The sequence below is a fragment of the Polyodon spathula genome, chromosome 20, assembly GCF_017654505.1.
Source record: "Polyodon spathula isolate WHYD16114869_AA chromosome 20, ASM1765450v1, whole genome shotgun sequence".
NCBI lineage: Eukaryota > Metazoa > Chordata > Actinopteri > Acipenseriformes > Polyodontidae > Polyodon > Polyodon spathula.
The window spans coordinates 12,543,722-12,567,615 of NC_054553.1; the positions used below are offsets into that span (position 1 = coordinate 12,543,722).

The window sequence follows — 23,894 nt, forward strand, 5'->3', positions numbered from 1 at the left end:
ATGTAGTGAACACGTGATATATTGCTTTGCAACAGCCCGTACTCACAAGCCTCCCCAGCACCTTGCTGTCTATTTGGTGGGAGAATGTATCAAGATTTGGGGATATAAGGAGGTGACGCGCCATCTGTCTGTACTTCCGTATGTATATACATCTAGAGAACTGCTTTTCAGGGTTGTATGTACAATAATGTGGACGTACTTGTTACATATGTCATGGCTAGAACTATTTTTTTAAAACCAGGTTCACTACACTAACTGGAAATTAAACATCTGGTGTTGATTTTGATTGTTTTACAAATGCAATCTTGAAATTAAAAGGCCTTTCTACTGCTGCTTTTTATCAGTTGAAATGCACACAAATCTGTCTGCTGCATGCTTGAAGTGCACCCAGTAAATTGCCACATTAAATGACCGTTCCCTTTCTGCTGATCAAAACCGATTTGTTAATTTCGCTGTAATCTGATTAAACATTTATTCATCCACCTTTACATCTTTTATCTGGCTTTTTAAAACAAATCAGCACATCAATTTTTAACACAAATGTTTTTAAAAGCAAATCTGATCTTATTAGTTTTGATTCCACACTACTTATCTGAGAATTCTATCGGTTGACTGGACAGTAATCTCCACATGATTTTAATGTCCCACATCTCAAACTTCTGTTTTTCCTTCATAACTGCTCAAACAGAACCCTCCTGGGCTTTGTAGATATATGTAGGCATCTCACACATGCATGTATACAGAAATATGGGCAGGCATCTCTTTATATCCCCAGGTTTTGAAGACAGTGTTTGTCATTGAATTTATTATGTTTCTTTTAGTATTTCTAATTATGGTCAACTGCGGGACGATCTTTAGCGTGTTTGTGAATCGGAGTACATTGATTGGCTAAGAGGGTCTTGAGAGATTCAAATTCTTAATAAAATTAAACAAACTAGATGAAAATCATTTCAAGACAAAAGGAAATCTAGCTCATTTGTATATTTCTTGGAAGAGGTAGAAGTATTAGGTAATGTGAGGCATTAGAATTCAGATTGTCTGCCCTACCTCTGATATGAAATCTTTCGATTACAAGTCATTTGACAAAACAAAATCCATATCCAAAGCATATATAAGCATTGTAAAGAACAGCGATATATAATAAAGCATATCAGTAAACATGGTAAATGCATAGTATAACCATGGGATAAGCATGGTAAAGCTGCAAACATACTGTGTTAAACTTTTATAAGCGCACTGTCTTTGAAGCACCTGGAACAATGCTATTGTTTTCGCCACAATGTTCATGTAGTCCATAGACAGCTCATAGGACAAGGCTGACTAATCTCTGAACTCCTTGTCCTCCTGAATAAAGCAGCTCTTTTAAGAACAGCCCTGTCAGTACTGATGACAGAAGATCCCCTTATTCACTTTGCTTTAAAGTCAAGGCAACACCAACATGTTATGTAATAAAACCCAGTAATAACTGTGAAGCATTTTGCACTTGGGGTAAGTGATAAATCTAGTTGCCTTATTTAAAAGAAGGAATTGTTGTCCTTTTTTAACATGATATTATGCATTAGAGGTCTGGTATGTAAGTTCCCTGCCTTATTTAGAAACAAGTCTGTTTTAATGCACGTCGATGATGCGCTTCATTTGAAGTGTTGGCCAAGATTCCTGTATTAAAGTGCTTTCTACATGAATAGCTGCCAGCCATCTTTTATTCCACCTATCTAGTGTCTGTACACTCTGTGCATGCCAGATATCCAAGTCGGTTATGTCCCTTTCGTTTCTGTTTGTCTTACCCAGAAAATGGTATTTTGAATCTAGTAATTGTGCAAATAACTAATTTTACAATTGCATACTAAAGCACAGGTATTTCTGGTCATGAAGACCTACAGAGCCTGTTGTTAAACATGGTATCAGAGACACTTGAGTTATTCAGGGTTTTGATACACTGTAGTACAGGGCCTGCTGTTAAACATGGTGTTAGAGACACCGAGTTATTCAGGGTTTTGATGCACTGTACTAAAGATTCAGTTCAGACAATTTAAGAAAACTGGTACTGTGTGAGCCCATGTTGATATATCAGCTGACTTGTCAGTAACATTTTGCTGTTTTGCTAGAACTGGTATATCCCCTTCGGTCACAATTTATTTTGTGAAATCTGTGATGCATGAGCAGTTGCCCTCCCAACACTGAAAAAAAAAAACCTACATGCATTTTAAAATCGAGCATTGATCAGAAACCTAACATGGTTCAAATGTATGACTTCCAACAGCTGTTAATAGCAAGAGCATTCACATTTGTCTAAGTGGTGAGTAGGAGTTTGGGTCCCTAGAAGAAAAAAACCTGGGGAGTGTACATAAACAAACTGTACTGTCAACAAGGTCTGCAAAACTAGACGAATGCAGTAAGTAAATACAAAGTGTTTTTTTCCAGATTATGGGGCAGCACCACTGTGAGAGGCCAGATTGAGATCCCAGAGCAGATCACAGCTTTGATAATTTGTTTTACTTAACCGTTTTTTTTAGCATCTCTGCCAGTGTTTCACACTCAGTTTGCCCTTTTACACAAAAAGCTGAGGCAGCCCAGTTTTGTAGCTGTTTGGCTTGCTGTCTGCAGTCTGTCTCGCTTGCTGGGACAAGAGGAATTAGGTTTTCAAATCCGGATCACTGATCACACTATGTAACACAATTTTTGTTCCTGGGTAGTAAGTGTTATTTCCTAATTGCTTATGCCTCAAAAGTATAGAAAATGGCTATTATTCCCCACAAACTTTGCTTTTGTGACCTGGACAGTGATATTTCAAAATATCACTATTTCCAATGAGAAAACGGGCAAATGTGTGTCTTTTCGTTCACATAAAGTCAGAAAAAAACAACATGAATCCAAATTAACATGTATTTATACTAAAGTAATACAAAAATGACTACAAAAAATTTAGAAGCGAGTAGTTTTCGAGATTTATGATTATACTGTATACTACGACTAATATGACTGATCTTGAGCAGACTCGTTTCCTTGCGCCTCTCGTCAATGTCCAGTGAGCACTGAGTGTGACACGCAAAACCATCCCCAGACCCTCGATGCCCATCAATAGGTCCTCCTGAATCCCCGGGCATAAAGCGCTATGTTGGGAATCTGTCTGGTCATGAATTCTTGGAGTATGTTAGCAGGAAATGGAGTGCATGTTGGGTAATTGATAGAGGCCTCCAAAGCCTGGGATCTTTTGTTCATTGTATGGCAGGGGATTTGGGACACAAAGCAAGTCAGTCTAGTGCGGATTAATCTGACTGGAAGTCGAGGTTATACAAATAAAACAGCCTGGCGACAGGGCTCGTTAAACATTAGAGACTTAATCAAACAATTTAAATGATGACAAGCCATTGGAGGCAATTATTTATTCAACATAGATGAGCTGTAATGGGAATAGCTCCAGGTGAAGAGTTCAGGGCAGCTCAGCCTTGAAGCCCGGGGTCTGTCGAGTGAGGCGTTGAAGTTACCCTTGAATCAAGTGGCCAAGCAGTGCTTGTAACATGTTTGTAGAGTCAGCACCTAGTGGTTGATAATGCAGTTCTAAAACATACAGGACACCTAAATTAAGTAGATTTAACATGTCATAATCTATGCGTATAATCTATGTTGTAGATTCCAAATGGAATAAATCACTGTGGATTTCTCGACTGTCCAGTACATTTTGTGTATAGTTGTCATCCTGTGCATAAAATATGGTATAGTCCTAATAAATGTAATAAACGACACTTGTTCATACTTAATAGTAGTTCATGACTCTAATCTTGTTTTTTGCGATTGATTCGTTGTGTGTAGACTGTTTCTTCTTATCTACTCTGCTTCATGGTCCCCTTACCCAGGCTGCACAATAAGAATAGCTGCCTTCCATACATGTGCATTGATTTAGAATGGAGTGTTTTGAAGTTCTGGATAATGCAGTTTGCAAACAGATTTCCCCTCCAACCGCTTGCTCGCTACTTCCTGTGCCACAATAGTAGAGAGGTGAAGTGTTTAGAAGAAATGAATTCAGTTTTAATATGTAATGACATTGAATTTATTTTATTGTAGTCCTTAAATATTTCAAACCTTTGTCTCGGTACAAGATTTTCTGCAGATAAGTCAGCCAGCCAGTCTCTAACTATTCAGATACGAAAAAAATAAATAAATACCTAAACAATCCTAACCACAAACTATGAAGCGGTTTGCCTTCAGAGGCTGGATAGTGTGTTTCCTTTGCTGTGTAGATGTGAAATGATGTTTAAAAAAAACTTAATAGAACTTAAATAGATCCTTGAAATGCAGCCCAGTTCACCACGGTCTAAACTGGGGTCCAGGGAGACGCTGCTGTTTTTCGTATATTGAAGACATTCATAAATGTGTTGCCTGTCATACCCACAGAAACTTTGAGAGTGTAAGGCTCAGGAAGTGAATTTATGGGGTGGTGATAAATGGGCTTTAACAACGTCTGGAAGTCTTCAACAGAATCAAGTTACTTGTGTTGGAATGCTAGGGAAAGATAAGACAAATCCAGCTGGACAGCTGAGCCAATTGACATCTCTAGTATTGGGCAGTAATTGCAGCCCAGTGTTATCTGTGCCTTACAAATCTGCTTGACGCATTTAATAAGGGGCTTGTTTGAAAGATTGAAAGCAGCATTGGTCCTAACACCAGGATACAGCTGGACGATATGATGGATCAAAATGTCTGGAATTCAGATAGAGCCCCAAGATAGTGACCCTTTTACCACATGTGCAGAGAAAGAGCAGAAGATCATCTACCTGGGGCTTTTCACCGTTTCAGACCCAGAAAGGAGAGCGTGGGAAGACGTGTTTGTAAGCTGATGGGTGATATATTGTGTGCTAGGACTGTGTGAGCACAATATCTCTTCCTATCAGGAGGGGGATTGGAAACGTTGTAGAGAGTGTCACACAGGTACAGCAGGAGTTGGGAGATTTTCTTTGGCATGTCTTGGTGACCTGGCTGTTTTCAGTCTACTGACTTTTCATTAGTTTGAAAAAAAAGGTTCTGTTGCATTTTTTAAAACTCTGAAAAGTGCTGCATAGGAGCGCAGCTAATATTTGGTTGATTTTGGTGCTCATGCTCAGTTAGCAGTGACCCTGTCTGCAGTCACAGCTCTAAGCCTTTCCAGGCATTAGTCTAGAGGACATTAATCTAGATCACAACACCAGCACACAATGTGTCAAAGATACTAAGCTCATTTGACCTGAGACCTGAGCAGATACAAACAGACCTCCAGAGCTGTACGACAAGGCTTTGGAAACCTTTTATATGCACATACAATGGTAGGTCTAAGTGATTTATTTCAACCCTTTTAGTGACTAAATGTTTTAGGGCAGAGCTGCATTTCCATTCTGAGCTTTGTACCATGCTGAAATATACAGAACATTCTGAACCTAAAGCCTTTGAAATGCAAATGGATTCCTCTCTATCTGGGCCATCTCATTTATCTGCAGCCTATTCTCTTAGATAGCTGCTGTCCCCTAAAGAATCCACCTGTTGCCTAATTGTGCTCCCAAAAGCCATTGTGATGGAGGAAAGTGATGGGTCACTAAAGAATGAACTCCCGGGCAGAAGAAACTGAGTGAGGAGACTCTGTTTATAGCCCCCACTCCAACTTCCGTCCCATTGAGTGAGACTGCTCCCAGTAGTGTGGTATCCCCATAGTGAAGCTATCCTGGAGTAATTATTGAAGTAAAAAATGGAAAGGTGCTTTCAGTCGAGGTGTTTCCTGACACTAAGTGGATGGAAGTTAGTGCAAGGGGTGAACCCCAGTGTGGTATTTATGGTTCTGGATGAATAGCGTTTAACCTAACAAAAGACACAGAACTGTGTTTAATTGAAATTGCCTCCATTCAATCTGGGGGGAAAGACTGGGGGGAATCTGCCTGTAAATTTGCCTTTCAGATTCATATCAAGCAGTTTGAAAGAAATTGATTTAAAAGGGGGATAATGAGATTTTGATGGAACTGCAGCAGTTTTATTACCCCTTATCTGCCTTTTTTTCAGCTGTTCTTTGGAGTTCAGACAGAGGGTCAGGGCAGTAAAAGTCCCTTTCTTGTCTGTTGTGACCATCCAGATTTCAGCCAGCCTTGCAGCTTGTCCTTTTGAGCCCCTGCAGCAGTCACAGAGAAGTGGGGGGGGCTTTGTCTGAAGTGTGGTTTTAAATACAGCAGAAGAGACTACCAACGATTGGTGTTTTTCGGGGGGTGTAATGTTCCCAGGTTGCCCTTTTCTTAGGAATGCGTGCCTTAAAGCAATGAGAGAATGTGCCTTTGTTAAAGGCCTTTATCCTGGTTTCAAAGTCTAAAAGGGTATTATGTTTAGTGGCTAATCCACCTCCAATCTCCACGTGGTTGGTCTTTTAAGGGGGGGCACAGATTCTCCATCCTCACCCCCCCTTGGACCAGGTTTCTGTTTTATCTGTTTGTGTTCTAGAGTGACATTACATATGGGAGCAATAATATGCCTTCTCTTCTTGCAGTGCAGAGTCAAATGGTAACATTCCCCTAGCTGCTTTAGTAACTCTGGACATATAACAGAGTAGTCCATTCTGAAAGACATCTTTGAGAATGTGTAAAATGCCGGCCAGATTAAGTCGTGTGAATGTAATGTTTTGTATGCCTCATGTCTTTCAAAACCCATTTCCTCTGCATTTTCTTTGAATTGTTCACTGTTTTCATAAAAATGAAAAAGTGGATTTACAGTTTTAATCCTATTTGTTTTTTTGATAATTGCACACGTTTCAGGGTATCCCCTGCAACAAACCCCTCACAAAAACTTCAATGAAGCATGCATGTGCACACATGGCCAAAAGCGTTGCATCCCCCTATAGAATTAACTCATTGTGCTGAGTTGATTGAAAACTGCTGGTGGTGTTACGTAAACTTATTGAATTATACAGCTTTGTAGTTTTCCATATACTTAATGAAAAACTGACAAGTTGAATAATGTGACATTTTGAAATCTAACATGAAATACTGTATCACTGTTATGGCTTCCGGTAGACTTTTGCAATACTATTTTGTAGTTTCTTTGATTCCATGATGTTAAATAAAATATCTAAATTATATTCATATATATTTTTTTAATTTATTATGTCTCAGTTCTAAAATTCTAAGTGATGCAAAATGTTTGGCTAATTTGAAAGAATGATTTTTATTTCGAAATAGATGAATTGGTTACATCTATGAATTTGCCCTGGGAGAGAATTGTGCTTGTAAAGGCGTGATTACCATGCCTTCCCTTATAAATGTTTACTGTAGTGAAAGCATGGTAAAGCATAGGTAAGCATTACGTCCAGGGAGATATTGGGAAGGAAATTTTAAAAAACATGGCCAACCATGTTAAACTGTTAAATGTATTTAATGTTACCAAAAGATCTTCACCACTGCAGAAGGGAGCCCAGTCAAAAGGGTTCTCCTTCAATATTTTAGCTTTAGGGTGGGGTGGAGAAAGCGAGAGCGAATCTGAAGGTGTGAGTCTGACTTCAATGTGGTTTAACATCTCTGACGAACACTGATTCAAGCTCTTCTTACATCCGTTGTGGTTTTTCGTAAGCTTTACTCTTCTAACACAAACCTGGAGCATGTTGAGTGTGAGGTGGGTGAGGTTAAGGTTCTAACTTAAAATTCAGTCTTAAACATAAACTCCTTCATGAATCATCACTTATTTAACAAAAGAATCCACAATGTAGACCTTAAAGACTCATGACTGGTTTCAGTCCCAATTAACACTAATATTGGACTGCCCAGTGAAACCTTAGGTATGGTAGTCCCAGATTAGTGCCAGCTAGGGGTTGTGAAACCAGCCTGTAGTCGAAACATTTCTCATAGAATTGTAACGTTTATTTTACTGTCACTACGTATACCACCATTGACTGTCCACAGTTCTGGATGAAACATTTTGGCAATGGAGAACCGTTTACAAGACACAGCAATTGAAAGGGCTCAGAAAGTTCATCGCTCCAATAATAGGGTGATCGTCAATTCAGAGCTCCAGCTTCTCGCTTCACTCTGCACCTGTTTACAATAAACTAACTCAATACCCCACTAACCCTCCTGAGCTTTTGTGTTATTATTCATCTACACAGAGCAGAGGCCCATGTCTCTCTCAACAGTGAATGTATCTATTCAGGAAGCCACCCAAGCCGACCAGTGTTCTTGGCTGCCACTCATTTTGGTTTGTGAATTTAACTTAAAACAGTGGCTGTTTCAAATTAATTCCTACACATTTCACATTGCAGAACATGTAAGGTCATGTTACTTTGTGTTCCTTTAAGATCAGAAACAATAGTAAAAAAAAGAATAATAAATCACAAGGCCTGAAACTTTGAGATACTGTTTTACAATGCCTCAGTCATTGCATTGCTTTGTTTTTTGTTCCTGGGCTTAATTTAAAGCAATGAAGACACAGATGGGACATTTTCAGATGTTATTGCAGTTTGTTGCTGCTTGTGGATTTGAAGTGTGGGAAATGACATTGGCTTCAGTCAGACACAGTGCTAGCGAATGTTTTTACATCCCTGTCTTGACCTGAACATCCCCTGCCCCCTTTCAAGCAGGGACTGTGCCAAAGTGTATGCAGCAGTGTTAAGACAATCAGACTCTCTTTGCAGCTGCCTGCAAAGGCTACAGCCTGACTCCCATGATGATGAGTGTAAGGGACAGTGTTGTGAGATGCAGTGCCATTCCAGATTCTGACTCCTCTTGTTGAGAGAAGATTGAAAGCTGTAGACTCACAAATGAAGGAGGACCTGACTCTTTCGCATAGTGGTTAAGCACCTCTGTTGTGGAGTGGATGGGCTCCCAGTGTCGGTCCTGTTACACCTGTTGCACCACGTAGATGGGTCCTGAATTGAAAAACTTTTCCACTTTGGTCTCCACATGTGGTCTTTGATAAGTTTTGTTGTGCATCGTTCCTCTATCTATTTGGTCACACTCTCTCTTTCTCTCCTCTCATGGTCTGCAGGGTCGGCCAGGTGCCTTGGGGCCTCAAGGGCCTAAGGGGCCTCCAGGGTTTCAAGGTCCAGAGGGGTTAACTGGACCAAAGGGCGATAAGGGGCACCCCGGACTGCAAGGGCCAGGAGGCCCTAAAGGAGACAAGGTGGGTGTCTGTGCTGCTACTGAGTTTGAGTATATTGACAGAACAGTAGATTTAATACGTTAATCTTTCTTTATTTCTTTCTTTATTTGATTGCATTGAAACCTGCATACTGTACCCCTGGTACAGGTCAGATTTGGAAGTACAAAATGTTGCCAGCAGATGGGGCTGAAACAAAAGTCTCATTGAATTATATGCTACAGGATATTTGATAAGGTGTTGTATTTAATGAATCTCTATTTTGTGTTTGTTTCTATTTGCAGGGACCAATGGGGGTTCCAGGTTTTCCAGGTGTCAATGGAATTCCAGTAAGCGCTGCTATATCACTTTCCTTGTCATTTCTGTTTTCTTGCTTTCACCAGTTTGACATGTTATAACAGTAATGTAAAAACACATTAGACTTCTAAAAGTAAAGTTTATAAACCATGTCCAGGGCCCCCATAAGCAATACGCACTATCATGTTTTAAATGGTTAAAATAAACAACAAATAATTTTGAATTGAAAGAAGAAAAATGCACTTCATTTTTGCCTGTTGAATCAGCGACTTTCACATCACACACTACTGACACCTACTGCACAAAACAGGCATTACACCTGCTTTATTTGTTAATGATTTCCGAGCCATCATTTATAACAACATCTCTTTTTTTTCTGTTATTACAAACACGACAAAACCCTCAGACACATGAAATATTTTCTTTGGCTTTTCAGTTATTTAGCATCTAGTGTATGGGAATGTTTTCCAGTTGACACAATGGATTATTAAAACTTAGTGGTGTCTTTTAGAAATATTTAAAAAACTAACAGCATATAGTAACCTTGTAGTATGTTTTTTAGTTTGTGTGGGTGTAGATGTGCATGTGGTGGGTGTGTGTGTGCGTTGGCAGGTATTACTATCAATGTGGGGATAAAATTAGAGAATTTCTCCACAAAGACAGTAACTCCTGAAAAATGATGTTGTGGGGACGTCCCCACTTTGTAAAACACCTTTTTAAGAACTAAATATGCCTTTAAAAAGCAAAACTAAAAGTGCCAAAATATTTAGTTTTTTGTCGACTTTCACTCTGTGTGGAGTTTTGTCTGACTGGAGTTAGAAATAGCAAATGAAGGTCTAGTAAGAGTCAATGAGAAGTCCCCACAAGTACAGGAATTAAAAAGTGTGTGTGTGTGTGTCTTTTTGGGTGTGAAATGTGCACTGATAACACGTTGAAAAAAAATTGAAACGCTCTGCAACAGGTAATATATTCCATCCATTATACTTAAAAACAACAACAACAACAAAAAAACATGTTATATACAAATGTTTAAATGTGAAAGGCAGCTAGTTTAAATGTTCATTTTATTAGTGAAGTGTAGATGACTGTGTCCTCTAGGCCCTCATTCAAACAGCAGCTCATTGAGAAGAGTCATGTTGAGCATGGCTCTTTTTGGTAGTTTTCACAAGTCTGCTCCTCGCTCTGCTTACAGGGTCATCCTGGCCAGGGCGGCTCCAGGGGTCTGCCAGGCCTGGACGGCTGCAATGGGACGATGGGAGACACCGGGACCAGGGCGAGAGATGGGATACAAGGATCACCAGGCTTCTCAGTAAGTGTTGCAATCACCTGCCCCAAAATATTGATCTCATGTGCTGATTCAAACTCTTTCAGCAACAAGTAAGTAACTTTACTAAGAGAGGACTCTGGGATGAAGAGTTTTTATACTGAAAAAGTCATATCAGTTAACATATGCCTGCCTTTCCTGTCCCAAGTTTTCCTAGATCTGTATGCAGATGTACAGAGCATAGCAAATTCAAGGTAATTCAAAAACCAATGTGTTCTGCTTCTGTTTCGATGAACTGTGTATATCATTATCCATTTGTTATCCTGGGGACTTCTCTAGAACTCAGAAGTTTGAAGCACCCGTGGCCTTACAAGGTCTCTCCAGACGTGTGTCCAGCTTGGAGACGAGAACCCTGGACCTGCCGTCCCACAGCACTGTCCTCATTAGTGTAAAAAATACATCAGCAAGAAATACCACACAGAAGACATGTAGTGTTCCTTACATCCACTGGGGGCAGTGTTGCAGGCATTAATGGTTGCCCTCTGTACCAGTTGATATCAGAGAGAAGACAGATGACTGGAACTCGTATACAAAGCGATTTGAAAGCAGCAAGAAGGATTTCTTTGTTAAGATTACTAGTATAGTAACTGGTATGTTAAGATAATGGTATCGTGAGAGGGTTGGCTTTATTTTATAAATTAAGGAAGTGCAGTTTCTGAACTTGTTTTGTGTTGACACAATTATTGCAATAGCTGTTTCTCTCTAATGTGGACAGTATTTGCCAGTATATTTTCTTCAGACTTCAGTCTGTTTTGAGTTAACGGGTCAAAGTGTCAGAACCCTCCTATTAACTTACAAAACTGATTTTCTCTTAAAATGACGTGCAGCTTTCTTTGTCATTACTGCCATTGACTGTCATCTAGCAATTAAAGGCAGTGCAGTTCAGGGCTGCTAATCCCCTTCTCGTTCTCTCCTCATTCAGGGTCCCACTGGTCCAAAAGGTCAGAAAGGAGAGCCTGTCTTTGTGGGAGGAGGCATTGGTTTGAGGGTAAGAAATGGTCTTGAACTCCAGTATTAATATTACATGCTGCAGGCTTCATACAGCTTCAGGCTGGAAATAAATACTGTAAATGCAAATTCAATTTCATGACAACTTCATAGTATTTCTTTTTTTTGTGCTCAAGTAATAAAAACAAGCAGTCAGTCATATATAAATTGGTTAGATCTCTCACGTTTCCTTTACAGTTTACAATCTAGAATTACTGGTGATTTCTATTGTAATATTCAATCACCAATCCAACCTGTGGATTTTGTCATTTTTTCTATGAGCACTAGCCTGTAGCTTTTGTCAACTTGGTCATTACAAAATAGGTAGAGTTTTAAAAAAGTGTCCGTGGTTTCTGACAGATTGAGTCAGCGGTGATATAGCTGGTAACAGCTGTTCTACCTTAAGGGAAGTCTCTTTACAGCATTGGTTAAGGACAGATTAAGTGCAGCCCATTTATTAACCATGGAGCCACCTGCTTTGTCACGCGCTCATTCAAGACAATCCCTCCTACTTGAGGGAATGACCAGTGAACGACTTCTAGACGTGCAGCAATGAACAGGTGATTGTGTTGTGCTGGGAGCCTCACATAACTACCCAGAACAACGTGCTGTACTTGTCTATTGCTAGACTAGAGCTCTTCCAACTGTTTGGCGGTGAGAAATGGCAGTATGATGAAAAAATCTGATCTCTTCTTGCTTTTTATTAGTAAAAAAAAAGTTATAATAGTTTTCTCCGTGCATGACTATGTATAATAATAAGCACGTGCATTGGTCTTTACTTGGTCGTATATCCACACATGAAATTAACTACTTTGTTATGCTGTAAGGATGAGATCAAACCATGTTTCAAATTTTAACAAGGGTTACCATTTATCAGTTCCAAATACCCACATTGCATTCTACATTGCACGTTATTGTCTAGATACTGCATATGCTTCTGGTATTAAGAGATAGGTAATTGATCGGGTTACCTGAACCCCTGAAGAGAGCCCTCAATGCTATGTCAATGGTCCACAATGATCGTGGAGGTATAAAAAGCTTCTCTAGTGTGTCGCCTCCATGCCTTGTATTTAGGTTGTAGTGGGCTAAGAACATACGTGACCACAGTCGGTTTCCCTCCTCTCACTAATCATCAATAGAACCTCACCCTCTAGATTTTATTCCGTTCAAACACAACCAATCTACTGTATCACTCCTTCCATCTCTGCACGTGCCCCATCTCTCCAGTCATTTCAACCCTAAGCCACTCTAAACAAACTGGTTGAACATTCCCTACGCAGCTTACTCTGACATGATTACCAATGCATTTTCTTTCTTATGACCACCAACCCATGTCCACCCTACACTGTATTTACTGGACAATCCAGGTGAAATCTTCTGCTTCAGCTGCCAGTAGCTGAGATTGCAAAGCATTGGGTTTCTAATGCAGCTGGAGCCTGTCTGCATGAGTGATGGAGGGAGCTGTGTCACAGTGTGCAATGTATATAGGTGTCATGGGAGGGGTTCAGTGACAGATGAAAGGTATGGAAATGGTAGGGGGGGACAGAGGGTTTGGGTGTGATGATAATGCTTTTAAACCTTTGATAACAGATATTTTAATCTGCTAGAATGTTTTTGTAGGCAATTACTATGGCTTGGTGATTCATCTCTTAAGGAACTCTCAATCTTGATTGTGTGTAAAATAAACTTTGTTTTCTAAGTTGGTTACATTTGCTCTGTCATTTTGGGTTATAATTTGTGCTATAAATCAAATGCCAGTTATTGCGAGGTGGAAACCCTACTTCAAGCTCAGCTCTGTCATTACTAGTTTTAACCACTAGGTGGGGGGTGTGAGACACAATATGTTAGAAGTTTCTTTTCTTTCTTGATTTCCATCTCTTTCCTTATTTTATCTTTCACTATATAGAAATCATTAAATTTTTTTTCAAATCTAGGTTTTAGCTCCATTTCTTCTTCGTCTTAAACACATCGCAATTTTTTTTTTTTTTTTGCACTAAATATTTCACTTGCTAAATCTTACTACACAGTGCTACTTGTGAATAAACAATAGTCTGAAAATCTTGTTATTGCTCCCAGTTGTTCACAGATAAGCCCCGTGCTGCAGTGTTTTGTTTCGGAGTGTGTGATTGAGAATGTTTTGTGTTTCTTTTGATTTCAGGGAGAGCCGGGGCTGCCAGGTCTAGACGGTTTGACAGTGAGTAATTTTATATATACTGCAGCACAAAGCTGTGTTTTTCAATAACTATATATTTTTTTGCTGTGTGTATGTCTTGGGAGCTAAAGGCAGTTTGTTGGCTTCCTCTCAGCGCTGGGCTTGCTGAAGAGACACTTCTCATTCATTGATGTTTCCTGTTGTGTCTCCTCAGGGTGCGAGGGGTCCAGCTGGCTTGCCAGGGCTGGTTGGTCCGAGAGGTCGCAGTGGTCCTGCGGTAGGTATCGGTTCTGCCACTGCATTGATTCTGGATTGATTCTGGATTGATACTGGATTGATTCTGGATTGATTCTGCATTGATACTGGATTGGTTCTGCATTGATTCTGCATTGTTGGAGCTTGTTTTCCAAAATGGAAAATTACCTATATGGTAACAGTGTCCTGGGAGACAGTCAGCATGGTTTTAGGAAAGGGAGATAGTGTCTAACTAACCTGCTTGATTTTTTTGAGGATGCAACATCAATAATGGATAATTGCAAAGTAGATGACATGGTTTATCTAGATTTCCAGAAAGCTTTTGACAAAGTCCCGCACAAAAGATTAATTCTCAAACTGAACGCAGTAGGGATTCAAGGAAACACATGCACATGGATTAGGGAGTGGTTAACATGTGGAAAACAGAGTACTGATTAAAGGAGAAACCTCAGAATGGAGTGTGTTAATCAGTGGAGTACCACAGGGATCAGTATTAGGTCCTCTGGTATTCCTAATCTACATTAATGGTTTAGATTCTGATATAGTAAGCAAACTTGGTAAATTCGCAGATGACACAAAAATAGGAGTGGCAAACGTTGCAGCAGCAAAAGTCATTCAAACTGATCTAGACAAGATTCAGAACTGGGCAGACACATGGCAAATGACATTTAATAGAGGAAAGTGTAAGGTACTGCACACAGGAAATAAAAATGTGCATTATAAATACCATATGGGAGATACTGAAATTGGAGAAGGAATCTATGAAAAAGACCTAGGAATTTTTGTTGACTCAGAAATGCCTTCATCTGGACAATGTGGGGAAGCTATAAAAAGGCCAACAAGATGCTCGGATACATTTTGAAAAGTGTTGAATTTAAATCAAGGGAAGTAATATTAAAACTGTACAATGCACTAGTAAGACCTCATCTTGAATATTGTGTTCAGTTCTGGTCACCTTGCTATAAAAAAGATATTGCTGCTCTAGAAAGAGTGCAAAGAAGAGCGGCCAGAATTATTCCAGGTTTAAAAGGCATGTCATATGCAGACAGGCTAAAAGAATTGAATCTGTTCAGTCTTGAACAAAGAAGACTACGCGGCGACCTAATTCAAGCATTCAAAATTCTAAAAGGTATTGACAGTGTTGACCCAAGGGACTTTTTGCACCTGAAAAAAGAAACAAGGACCAGGGGTAGCAAATGGAGATTAGACAAAGGGGCATTAGAAAAAATAGGAGGCACTTTTTTACACAGAGAATTGTGAGGGTCTGGAATCAACTCCCCAGTAATGTTGTTGAAGCTGACACCCTGGGATCCTTCAAGAAGCTGCTTGATGAGATTCTGGGATCAATAAGCTACTAGCAACCAAACGAGCAAGATGGGCCGAATGGCCTCCTCTCGTTTGTAAACTTTCTTATGTTTTAGATTGAAAGTTGACATACTATATACAGGGTGTACCATAAATGAGGCCTAATTGTTTGTTCCCTAAAAAAACACTTGCATAACATTTTGATATTAAACTTTTGATTTGTTCAAGAGCAACTTTTACATATTTCTGATATGGAGCAAGTGAATCTCCCTGCAGAAAACACAACACCCAAGCAAAACTACAGTTACCGAACAGACTTAGAGCATAGGGGTTTGTGGAACACTGCAGGCTGAGACCAGAAAGGGATTTCTTATTATTGAGTTCAGTTGAACATGTATCTTGTCTTCAGCTAATATAGGGCTTCAGAGCCTCATTAACGGTGGTTCTGGTTTGGTCTTTGTTTTTAGGGTTTACCAGGTTCCCCAGGCCTCCCAGGACCCATTGTAAGTATTTATTTGTGTATGTTGTGTGTGTGTGTGCGTGTTTTATTTTTTAGATAAGATAAAAAACCTTGCCTGGATATCATGCGTGAAGAATTGGACAGTTTGTGTACTGGACTTAGTTTCTTTTAGTTTTGTGTATGAAGTTATGGAAGAATTGCGTATATAGCATTGCAAAATCCAATTACCAGGAGAAGAAACCAGTATTTTCTGCCATTAGGCAGCTTTGCTTGGCTGTATTGTTTTACCTCGGAATCAGGAATGGTCTTCCTCTCTCTGGTACGATAGTTACAATAGCCACAGTTTCCCATTTGGCACTAGCCTTGGACTTGGCTCATGGCTCATTGGGGCCTGTGAAACCAGCAACGCTGGATTTCAACACAGAATTCAGACACCTTTTAGAAAAAGGAAATTCACCAACTCTGGTCTGGACAATGAAACCATTTCAGAAAAATGATCTAATTTAGAAAGCTTTATTTTAAATCAATTGGGTGTTTTTAAGAGATTGTTTCAACCCTTATATAGAAGGAGCTCTTTTATTGAGCATATGTGAGAATAGGATAAACAAGTATTTTGTACATATATTTCTGCACTAGCTCACACTGAGACCTAGGAGTCCCGTTTTGGTTCCTACGTGATTTCTGACGGCATGTGTTAACATACAGCACTGAGATAAGGTTAAACAAAAGCGTTGGATGACATTTTAACATCCAAGTCACAGGCTGCTATTATTAACTGTTTTCTAGGGCAATATGGGGGTTGGTTTCCAGGGAGAAAGAGGAGACAAGGTAAGTCCTGTGAAAAATGAAATGTGTGAAATGATTATTATAGTAGTAGTTTCTGGTTACGGTATATTCGATAGGTATTTTTCTATTATCAGTATTAAATTGCCTTGCACAAACCTCAGCAGAACACTTGGATATGTTTACACCCCAGTAGCTCATGGTGACTTCATTTTTTAGTTAGAGGGCTATTTCTGAGAAGTTAAAAACATTGCCATGATATCGTGTTGAATTGGTTAACATGGGACACTTCGAAGTCCACGGATACTGAGCTTTGCATGGGGGTGGAGAGGGGAGTGGTGCATGTGTTCATGTGGTGTGGGGCTCTCTCAGATAGTGGTTGTGTTTAGTCTGGATTCCTAGCGGCTGTGGTGGTGGGTCTTTGCTATTATAGGTGCTGTGAGTTAGACAGACTGTCGAAGAGAAATAATCTATTGCATGGAAACTTTGATCACTGCAAAGAAGGGCTTCCCCCTGCACTCCTATGCGATTTCACCATACATCCTGCCAGTAATTGTACTTTTTTACTCATCTACCTGAAAGCCATCATGTGTTGCATTTATTTATTTATTCATTCATTCATCTCCCTTTTTTTAAGATCGTCTCCATTTATTGGTCACATGACTGTAGTGCTGCAGCGATTGTTGTTAAATGGAAAATGAATAAGAAAGTTATGCTTTGTGCTAGTTGTTGAAAACCAAAATACTTTCACCTTTTAAAATCGAGACAAAAACAAGAGAAACTTGGTATGGTGGTAAAACATCAATCCTAATTTCTGCCTTTTTAGATGCACTTTATATAGTTTTCGGTTTCAGACACCTTATCCTAATAACTTTTTAAACCTCCCCAGTGCCATCAATAGAGCTCTGAGAATCATGTCTAACCTCCAAGTACACCAGAGTGTAATCATTAACCTGACCCACAGAAATATTCCTTACTGATGCAATTGTTACATTCACAAGGGACACAATGTTGCAGGGGGGACTGGTTAATGGTTACACTTTGGTGTACCAGATGTCCTGCCAGGGTCGATATGATTGAGAGCTTTATTGAGACCACAGGGGTCATTGTCAAAATTTGTAGACCCAATTCTTCAAAAAATTAAAAAAAAAAAAAATCTCAAATTATAATGTGCTTACAGTTCAATTCTGCATTTTCCTTCAGCTTGCAACAGTCAACTCAACACATTAGCAATGGGCTTAATTTGACTGAAGAAAACAACTGAATAAAATAACTGCAAACTGTACCAGGACAGGCATACCCCCGATCAGACAGCACCATTTCAGAAACCCTCGTTAATAAAAGAAATAAACCGGAAATAATCATTCATTCAGATCATTAAAAATAAATAAATAAAAAATCACACATTCATTTAAGTACAACACACTTTTTCCAATATAAAATAAAAATGAAAGGCTAGAGCCTACCTTTTCAGTCTCCTGAACTAGCCGGTCAGACCCCAGCAAGAATTTGGCTTCAGTACAATGCAATGACAGACAGAGACACTTAAAGCAGTTCTCACCATTGTGTGACCAGGTGATTCAGGTGAGACTGAAGTCAATTTCCCAGCCATGTCTGAGATATTAACACAGCGATCATGCAGCACTAGAGGAATGTTTCCTGTGTTCACTGTTTGTGGCAGTTCAATGATCAACACAAGTGGTTTTAAAACACAAAAAGCACAACAACAAAAAAAAAAAAAAAAAAAGTAAGTTCAAAAAGTGACTGTTAGTGAATCTATGAGCTGCCATGTTGGTTGCTAAAGTGATTCAGTTTTGGCTGAATTGTGCAGTGGGGGGGTTTTGTATCTTGCATGATTAACACCAATCCCACATCTCTTTTTCTGCATGGTTCACCAAACACATTAGATTCCAAACACATAATTACATTATTAAGAACAAAAAGACCAATGAGAACTAATTCACACCCAGCTGTACATAACAAGTCTGTGAGTTTAGTGACAATGGCAGCAGGCCTCCCCTCACAGCTCTGCAGTCCTGACCTGAACACCCCCTGCCTGCCAGTCAGTCCTGGGCCTCTCTCAAACAGTTGGGCTGAATTCAGTGGGGTTTGTTCTGTTAAGTACACCAGTGCCCGCAAGGGGAGAGGCTGGATTCAAACCCAGGTCTCCAGAGGTGAAAGGCACAAGACGCTAATAACCAAGAGCTACTGGTGGCACGATAAACCCACAAGAAAGAGCAAGGATTCAGAAACAAGAGTGCTGGTGCTCACTGAAGTGTGCTTTATCGGTACGATTATTTTAACTTGGTCACACTTAAGTAAGCACTAACACTTCAGTGGTGTTTCAGAACGAGTACTTTATCAGTGTCACCAAAACCATTTGTTTACTGTACAGTCTTATATAGAGAAAGAGCAGCACCTTACCAGACTGCAAGCCAGGCAACTGGAAACTTTACCATCCCCTTTTCCACTGGATCACTATATCCGGTGTCTGGCCCTGATCTCTTAATGTCTTACTCTACACAATGTGAGTTTTATTTATTTTTGTACTCTTTTAAGGTGTTATTAATTATGGTTGTGCTGAATGGGATCCCTAAATTTAAAAAAAAAAAAAAAAAAAAAAAGTAAATAAACCTCCTATACTCTATTTATGCAACCTAAACAACATACTTTGATTCTCTTTATTCATGTTTTCAGTGCTGGTTCTGCATCATTTAGGTTGCGTGAATGGACAGAGGCTGTAAAATGTTTTTTCCCTACCCTAACGCTTTGAAGTAGAGGCACTGACTTCTCGTTCCTTTAATTTTTAATTAATCTTATTATGCTCAAAAGTAGTTAATTATACCTTAAATGGGAGTAGAAACCTTGCCCCCTCCCTATTAAAACAGTGAGGTGCATAATTTGTTCCAAGCTGACCCAGTTTACAAAGACGCACAGACTTAGATTTGCACGAACCCCAGAGCTCTTGAATTGTAAATGTTTGGTAGACAGCGTGTCCCAGGACTCCAGAGTTGTGGAACTGGGTTCCTCCTGTTTTTTTTTTTTTTTTTTTTAAAAACCTAATGACTAATTGTATTCCTCTGGATCTCAGGGAGAGGTGGGCCAGCCTGGCCTCCCAGGGCAACCAGGGACAGACACCCAAGTAGGCGGGCCGTCAGTGAGCATTGTCTTCAAAGGAGATAAGGTAACACAGATTGGAGCAGTGATCCCAGGCCTTGGGGATCGCACGTCAGGGGAGCAGCCGCCCCGCTCCGGGTCAAAGGGTCAGGCAGTGCAGAAGCAAGGCATGTGAGTAAGGAGCGCACCTTGTATCATAAAAGAAGAGAAAAATGGCTCTTCAGCTGATGATTCAGTCAGACCTTTAAAACAATGAATAGAAAGCCCCATCCTTTGAAACTGTCCATTGTACTAGCTCTGACTGGGGCTCATTGCTCAGTGTCCAATGCATGGTTTATCATGGGTGTAAAATGTTTTCTTACCTTTCTAAGCACAATCCCAGGGTTGGAATTAAACAGCCCCACTGCCTCCTGCCCTGCTTTAGTGTCCCTTTACCCAAAGCACTGCCATCCCTGAGGCCCCTCCAAAGTAAACTAACCCCTTCCTTGGTTACGGTATCCAGGGAGATGTGGGCTTGCCCGGTGATCCAGGCCCATTTGACATAGTGGAGTTTGTGGGCTTTCCCAAAGGGGACAAAGGAGTAAAGGTTTGTGAGAACAGGAGCTGGAGGAATCGCCTCACGGACTCTCACAGGGACTGACGAGCTCCAGTCTTAAAGGTTAAAAACAACTTGACTGGGTGAGGTGGGCCGGGGGGCGAGGAGAAGGGAGGAGGGATGCATTGGGAAGGATTCATTTTAATTTCATATTTTCCATACCATTGTCTATGGTGTGTGTTGTTTTTTTTTTATGTGAATGTTTTAATTATTGTTTTAGACTCCCTTAGTTAGGGGGATGAAACCTAATATGGTTACTCGCATCACAAAGTGAACCAGTCTTTATGCTACCCTTATACCCTGTTCTGGGACAGGTGAATACCACCCATCTACTCAAATATAAGCTGGATATTTGAATTAACACTCAAGTGCATGGGTAGTGATATGGCAAATTTAGTCCCGACATCAAAGAAAAAAAGTTGATTTGATGACTTTGTTCCAGTGAGATTCGTAGGAATGTGCCTGCAGGTTTGGCACGAGGTTCAATTAGGTGTCACACTTGCTGGAGGGATGCATATGTCACAGTGTTACAACTGCTGACATGATAGTTGTCAAAGTTTTAAATGATTCTAGTCAAACTGAACTAACCAACCTAACTTTTTTATTTTTACTTTTTTAAATTTAAATTTTCAAATTCAGTAGTTGTAGAAATATGACATGATGTTTGGTTCATTTTGGCTGTTGAGGGTTAAGCTTCCAAAAAAGCTAATTTGACAGAAAATTAAAAAATATGTATTTTAATAAAAAAAAAAAAAAAATCACCTGTTGTCCAGTACTGATACTGTTGGTTGTTGTTAGTGGTGGTAGTTCCTTAATCAACACTACCTCCTAGTGGAGTACAGTGTGACTGCATTAGTGTCATTGCTAAAAAAAAATCCGTTCTGAATTCTAACTTGCCTGTTGAGCTGTTTAACCCCAGGCTTTTGTTTTCTAAAGCACAAGTTTTAGCCAGCTGTCATTGGGCAGAATATGTGAAGACGTTGCTCAGGAGCCCCTGTTCTTTCTGCCTTTGAAATTCATCATCTTCTCCTCTCTTAGGGCGAGCCGGGCAGCTTTGGTTTTCCTGGGCAACCTGGTATTCCTGGACTACCGGTGAGCATATCACATATAACTGTGTTACACTGAAGTGAAGGTCTTTTCTTTCGTAAGCTGTAGAAGCTTGTGTATACCTACCTGTGTTGCTTTGGAATTGTAGTTCCCAGAATGGGATGTAGCCCATTTGAAGAGTGCTGTCCACCGAGAGTAGTTTGTGCTACATTCGGTTGTTTTAATGGTTACCGGTAAATTAAGCATTCCTTGAGAATGCTTTCATTAAGCCTTATTTATTAAGTCTAGCCTTGCTACCCAACCTGAGCCCAACAGGACAGTGTCTTGTCAGTGAGTGGATTGTGGCGTTTTTAATTTGAAGTGAGTATTTTATTTTTTTTCTTCCTCTGTGTGCAAGTGCTTCCAAAAACTCTCTTCCTGCTTCCATTTTTGCCTTTTGGCATGCATGTCAGTTAACCAAAAATATATACGGAGGAGAGATTGTCTACATTAAAAATATGGAGGCTGATGGAGTAAAAAAAAAAAAATATATATATATATATATATATATATCTCAAACGTTTTGTCAAAACTGCAACACATTGAGTGGTATTGTTATCACAAATCAAAAGAACTTTTGGATTACTTTAAAAGACGACTGCATGACTACTGATTTTACAGTAAGTCATGTTGTTACTGTTTTAAAAACCATAGTTGTGATGTAATATTTATTGTTGGAAGTTAATTTTGTGATTTTGATTTGATATGATAAGCTTGTTCAAAATGACGATGCGAATTTGCAAGAGCATCTTAATGTGTGGCTATTTATGGTAAAGTTTTGAAGAAGCCTGTTGTCTTTGATGAAGTCATACAGTGTTGGATTATTAGGAAAGGAAGTAAGCGAGATGTGATTTAATTGAGAGTTTTTTTTTTGTTTTATTTATATTTTGCATACTGCACGAAAGGTACTTCGTTTCAGTAGAGTATGTATGGAATTGATATTTGTGGAGATGGTTGGGTCGGTTGGGCATGCCAGTATTGCAGAGGTCTTGGGCTCGGGTCAGGTTCTGATTTGTTTGGTTGGGTTGGATTTTAGTTTTAGGCCTGAGCAGACCGCTAAAGCAGTCAGTGCAGTGCTGTTCTTGAGACGAGAGCAAGGGGGCAGTGTCAGGTATTTGAATGGAATCTCTGATAGGTTTAATTACCCCATTCTGGCTGGGTCTCACTGTGAAGAGGTATTTGTAATTGTTACAGGGGCCCTATGGGATTGCTGGAGAGCTGGGTGAAAAGGGCATCATTGGGCTGCCTGGACTTCGGGTAAGAAATATTTCTTTATTCTGTTTGTATCCTGGGGCACTTACAATATGTTAATTTCAATATCACCCCTGTGAGTAGTAAAAAAAAAAAAAAGGTTCACTTAAATGATATATTTCAAGTCGGTGGACACCTCAAGTCTGTCTACTATTTTCTCATCCCAGTATCAAGTATGCATCTGTTTTAAATCACGGCAAAAGAGATCCCCCAGATTCACGCTGTGAAGAGTCGTCAAAAGAGGTCTTGCCAAATTTAAACAGATTATTGTTCTTTATTTCTTTGAACTAAAGGTAGAAAAGTGTGTATTTTCATTGTAAAAGTTAAGTGTTTTATATCACTCACTGGTGATGAAGGGGATATAGTGGAGGCAATCGAATGCACGTGTCAACACTTCACATCCATGTAACTTATCTATCCAGTTGTAATGAAACCTGGTATTATCGTTGTTTCGATTACGTTATTGAGAATATCAAATGAGGGGAATATATGGGGCGTCTGGGTGTCACCCCTACATTTTAGCATGTCCTGTATCTGCAGAACTGCTTATCAAACGACACTTGGTATTAACATGGTAACTTGGTATTACGCTATATACACTTTCAGTTAATTTACAGGAACTTGCAAAGAAACTAAATGGGGCATTCCTCACAATCGTCTTTTTTTTTTTTTTACACAGGGACCACCTGGATTAGATGGGCAGCCTGGCTTTCCAGGAGCAAAGGTATGGTTCACGAGCCAGTTTGGTTTACTTATATTTTTATCTGTTTATAGTGTTAATGTCAAACATCAGCACTTTCGAGAGCCTGAATTTGAAATATGGCGCTTCCATCTTTTATGCAATGAAATCCCAGTCAAGAGACCAACCAGATCTGTCCATTAATAAGGGGATAGCTTTTTTTAGCAGGTGTTTCTTTGTATGTGAATAAAACAGGGAATGGACACCATTTACATCAAGCTGTCAGTTTGCTTTACATTGCAGATTTCTGGAGCTACACTCAAATCATCCAGTGCACACCTACATGTACATACTGTACATTCAAACAGTGATAATGTACAGTAAGCCTTTTCCAGCATGACTGAATTTTGTTTAATGTCCCTAACAGGGTCAACCAGGCTTCCCTGGGCAACCAGGAAGAGATGGGATACCGGGACGTAAGGTAATGATTTGAGGTGTTTACTGTGCTGT

At 39.7% G+C, this 23,894-nt stretch overlaps 1 protein-coding gene across 4 annotated transcripts in view; it reads left to right on the forward strand.

Moving 5' to 3' along the window:
• LOC121295438 (collagen alpha-6(IV) chain-like) overlaps nt 1–23,894 on the forward strand; it is a 109,063-nt gene that overhangs the window by 51,753 nt on the left and 33,416 nt on the right. For all 4 annotated transcript variants that reach the window (XM_041220042.1, XM_041220043.1, XM_041220045.1 and 1 more), the window contains 13 exons: nt 8,983–9,117; nt 9,378–9,422; nt 10,583–10,699; nt 11,637–11,702; nt 13,860–13,895; nt 14,068–14,130; nt 15,881–15,916; nt 16,660–16,701; nt 19,748–19,840; nt 21,407–21,460; nt 22,649–22,711; nt 23,385–23,429; nt 23,812–23,865. In XM_041220042.1, the coding sequence (XP_041075976.1) occupies nt 8,983–9,117; nt 9,378–9,422; nt 10,583–10,699; nt 11,637–11,702; nt 13,860–13,895; nt 14,068–14,130; nt 15,881–15,916; nt 16,660–16,701; nt 19,748–19,840; nt 21,407–21,460; nt 22,649–22,711; nt 23,385–23,429; nt 23,812–23,865 (849 nt within the window). The remainder of the gene's footprint in view (nt 1–8,982; nt 9,118–9,377; nt 9,423–10,582; nt 10,700–11,636; nt 11,703–13,859; nt 13,896–14,067; nt 14,131–15,880; nt 15,917–16,659; nt 16,702–19,747; nt 19,841–21,406; nt 21,461–22,648; nt 22,712–23,384; nt 23,430–23,811; nt 23,866–23,894) is intronic.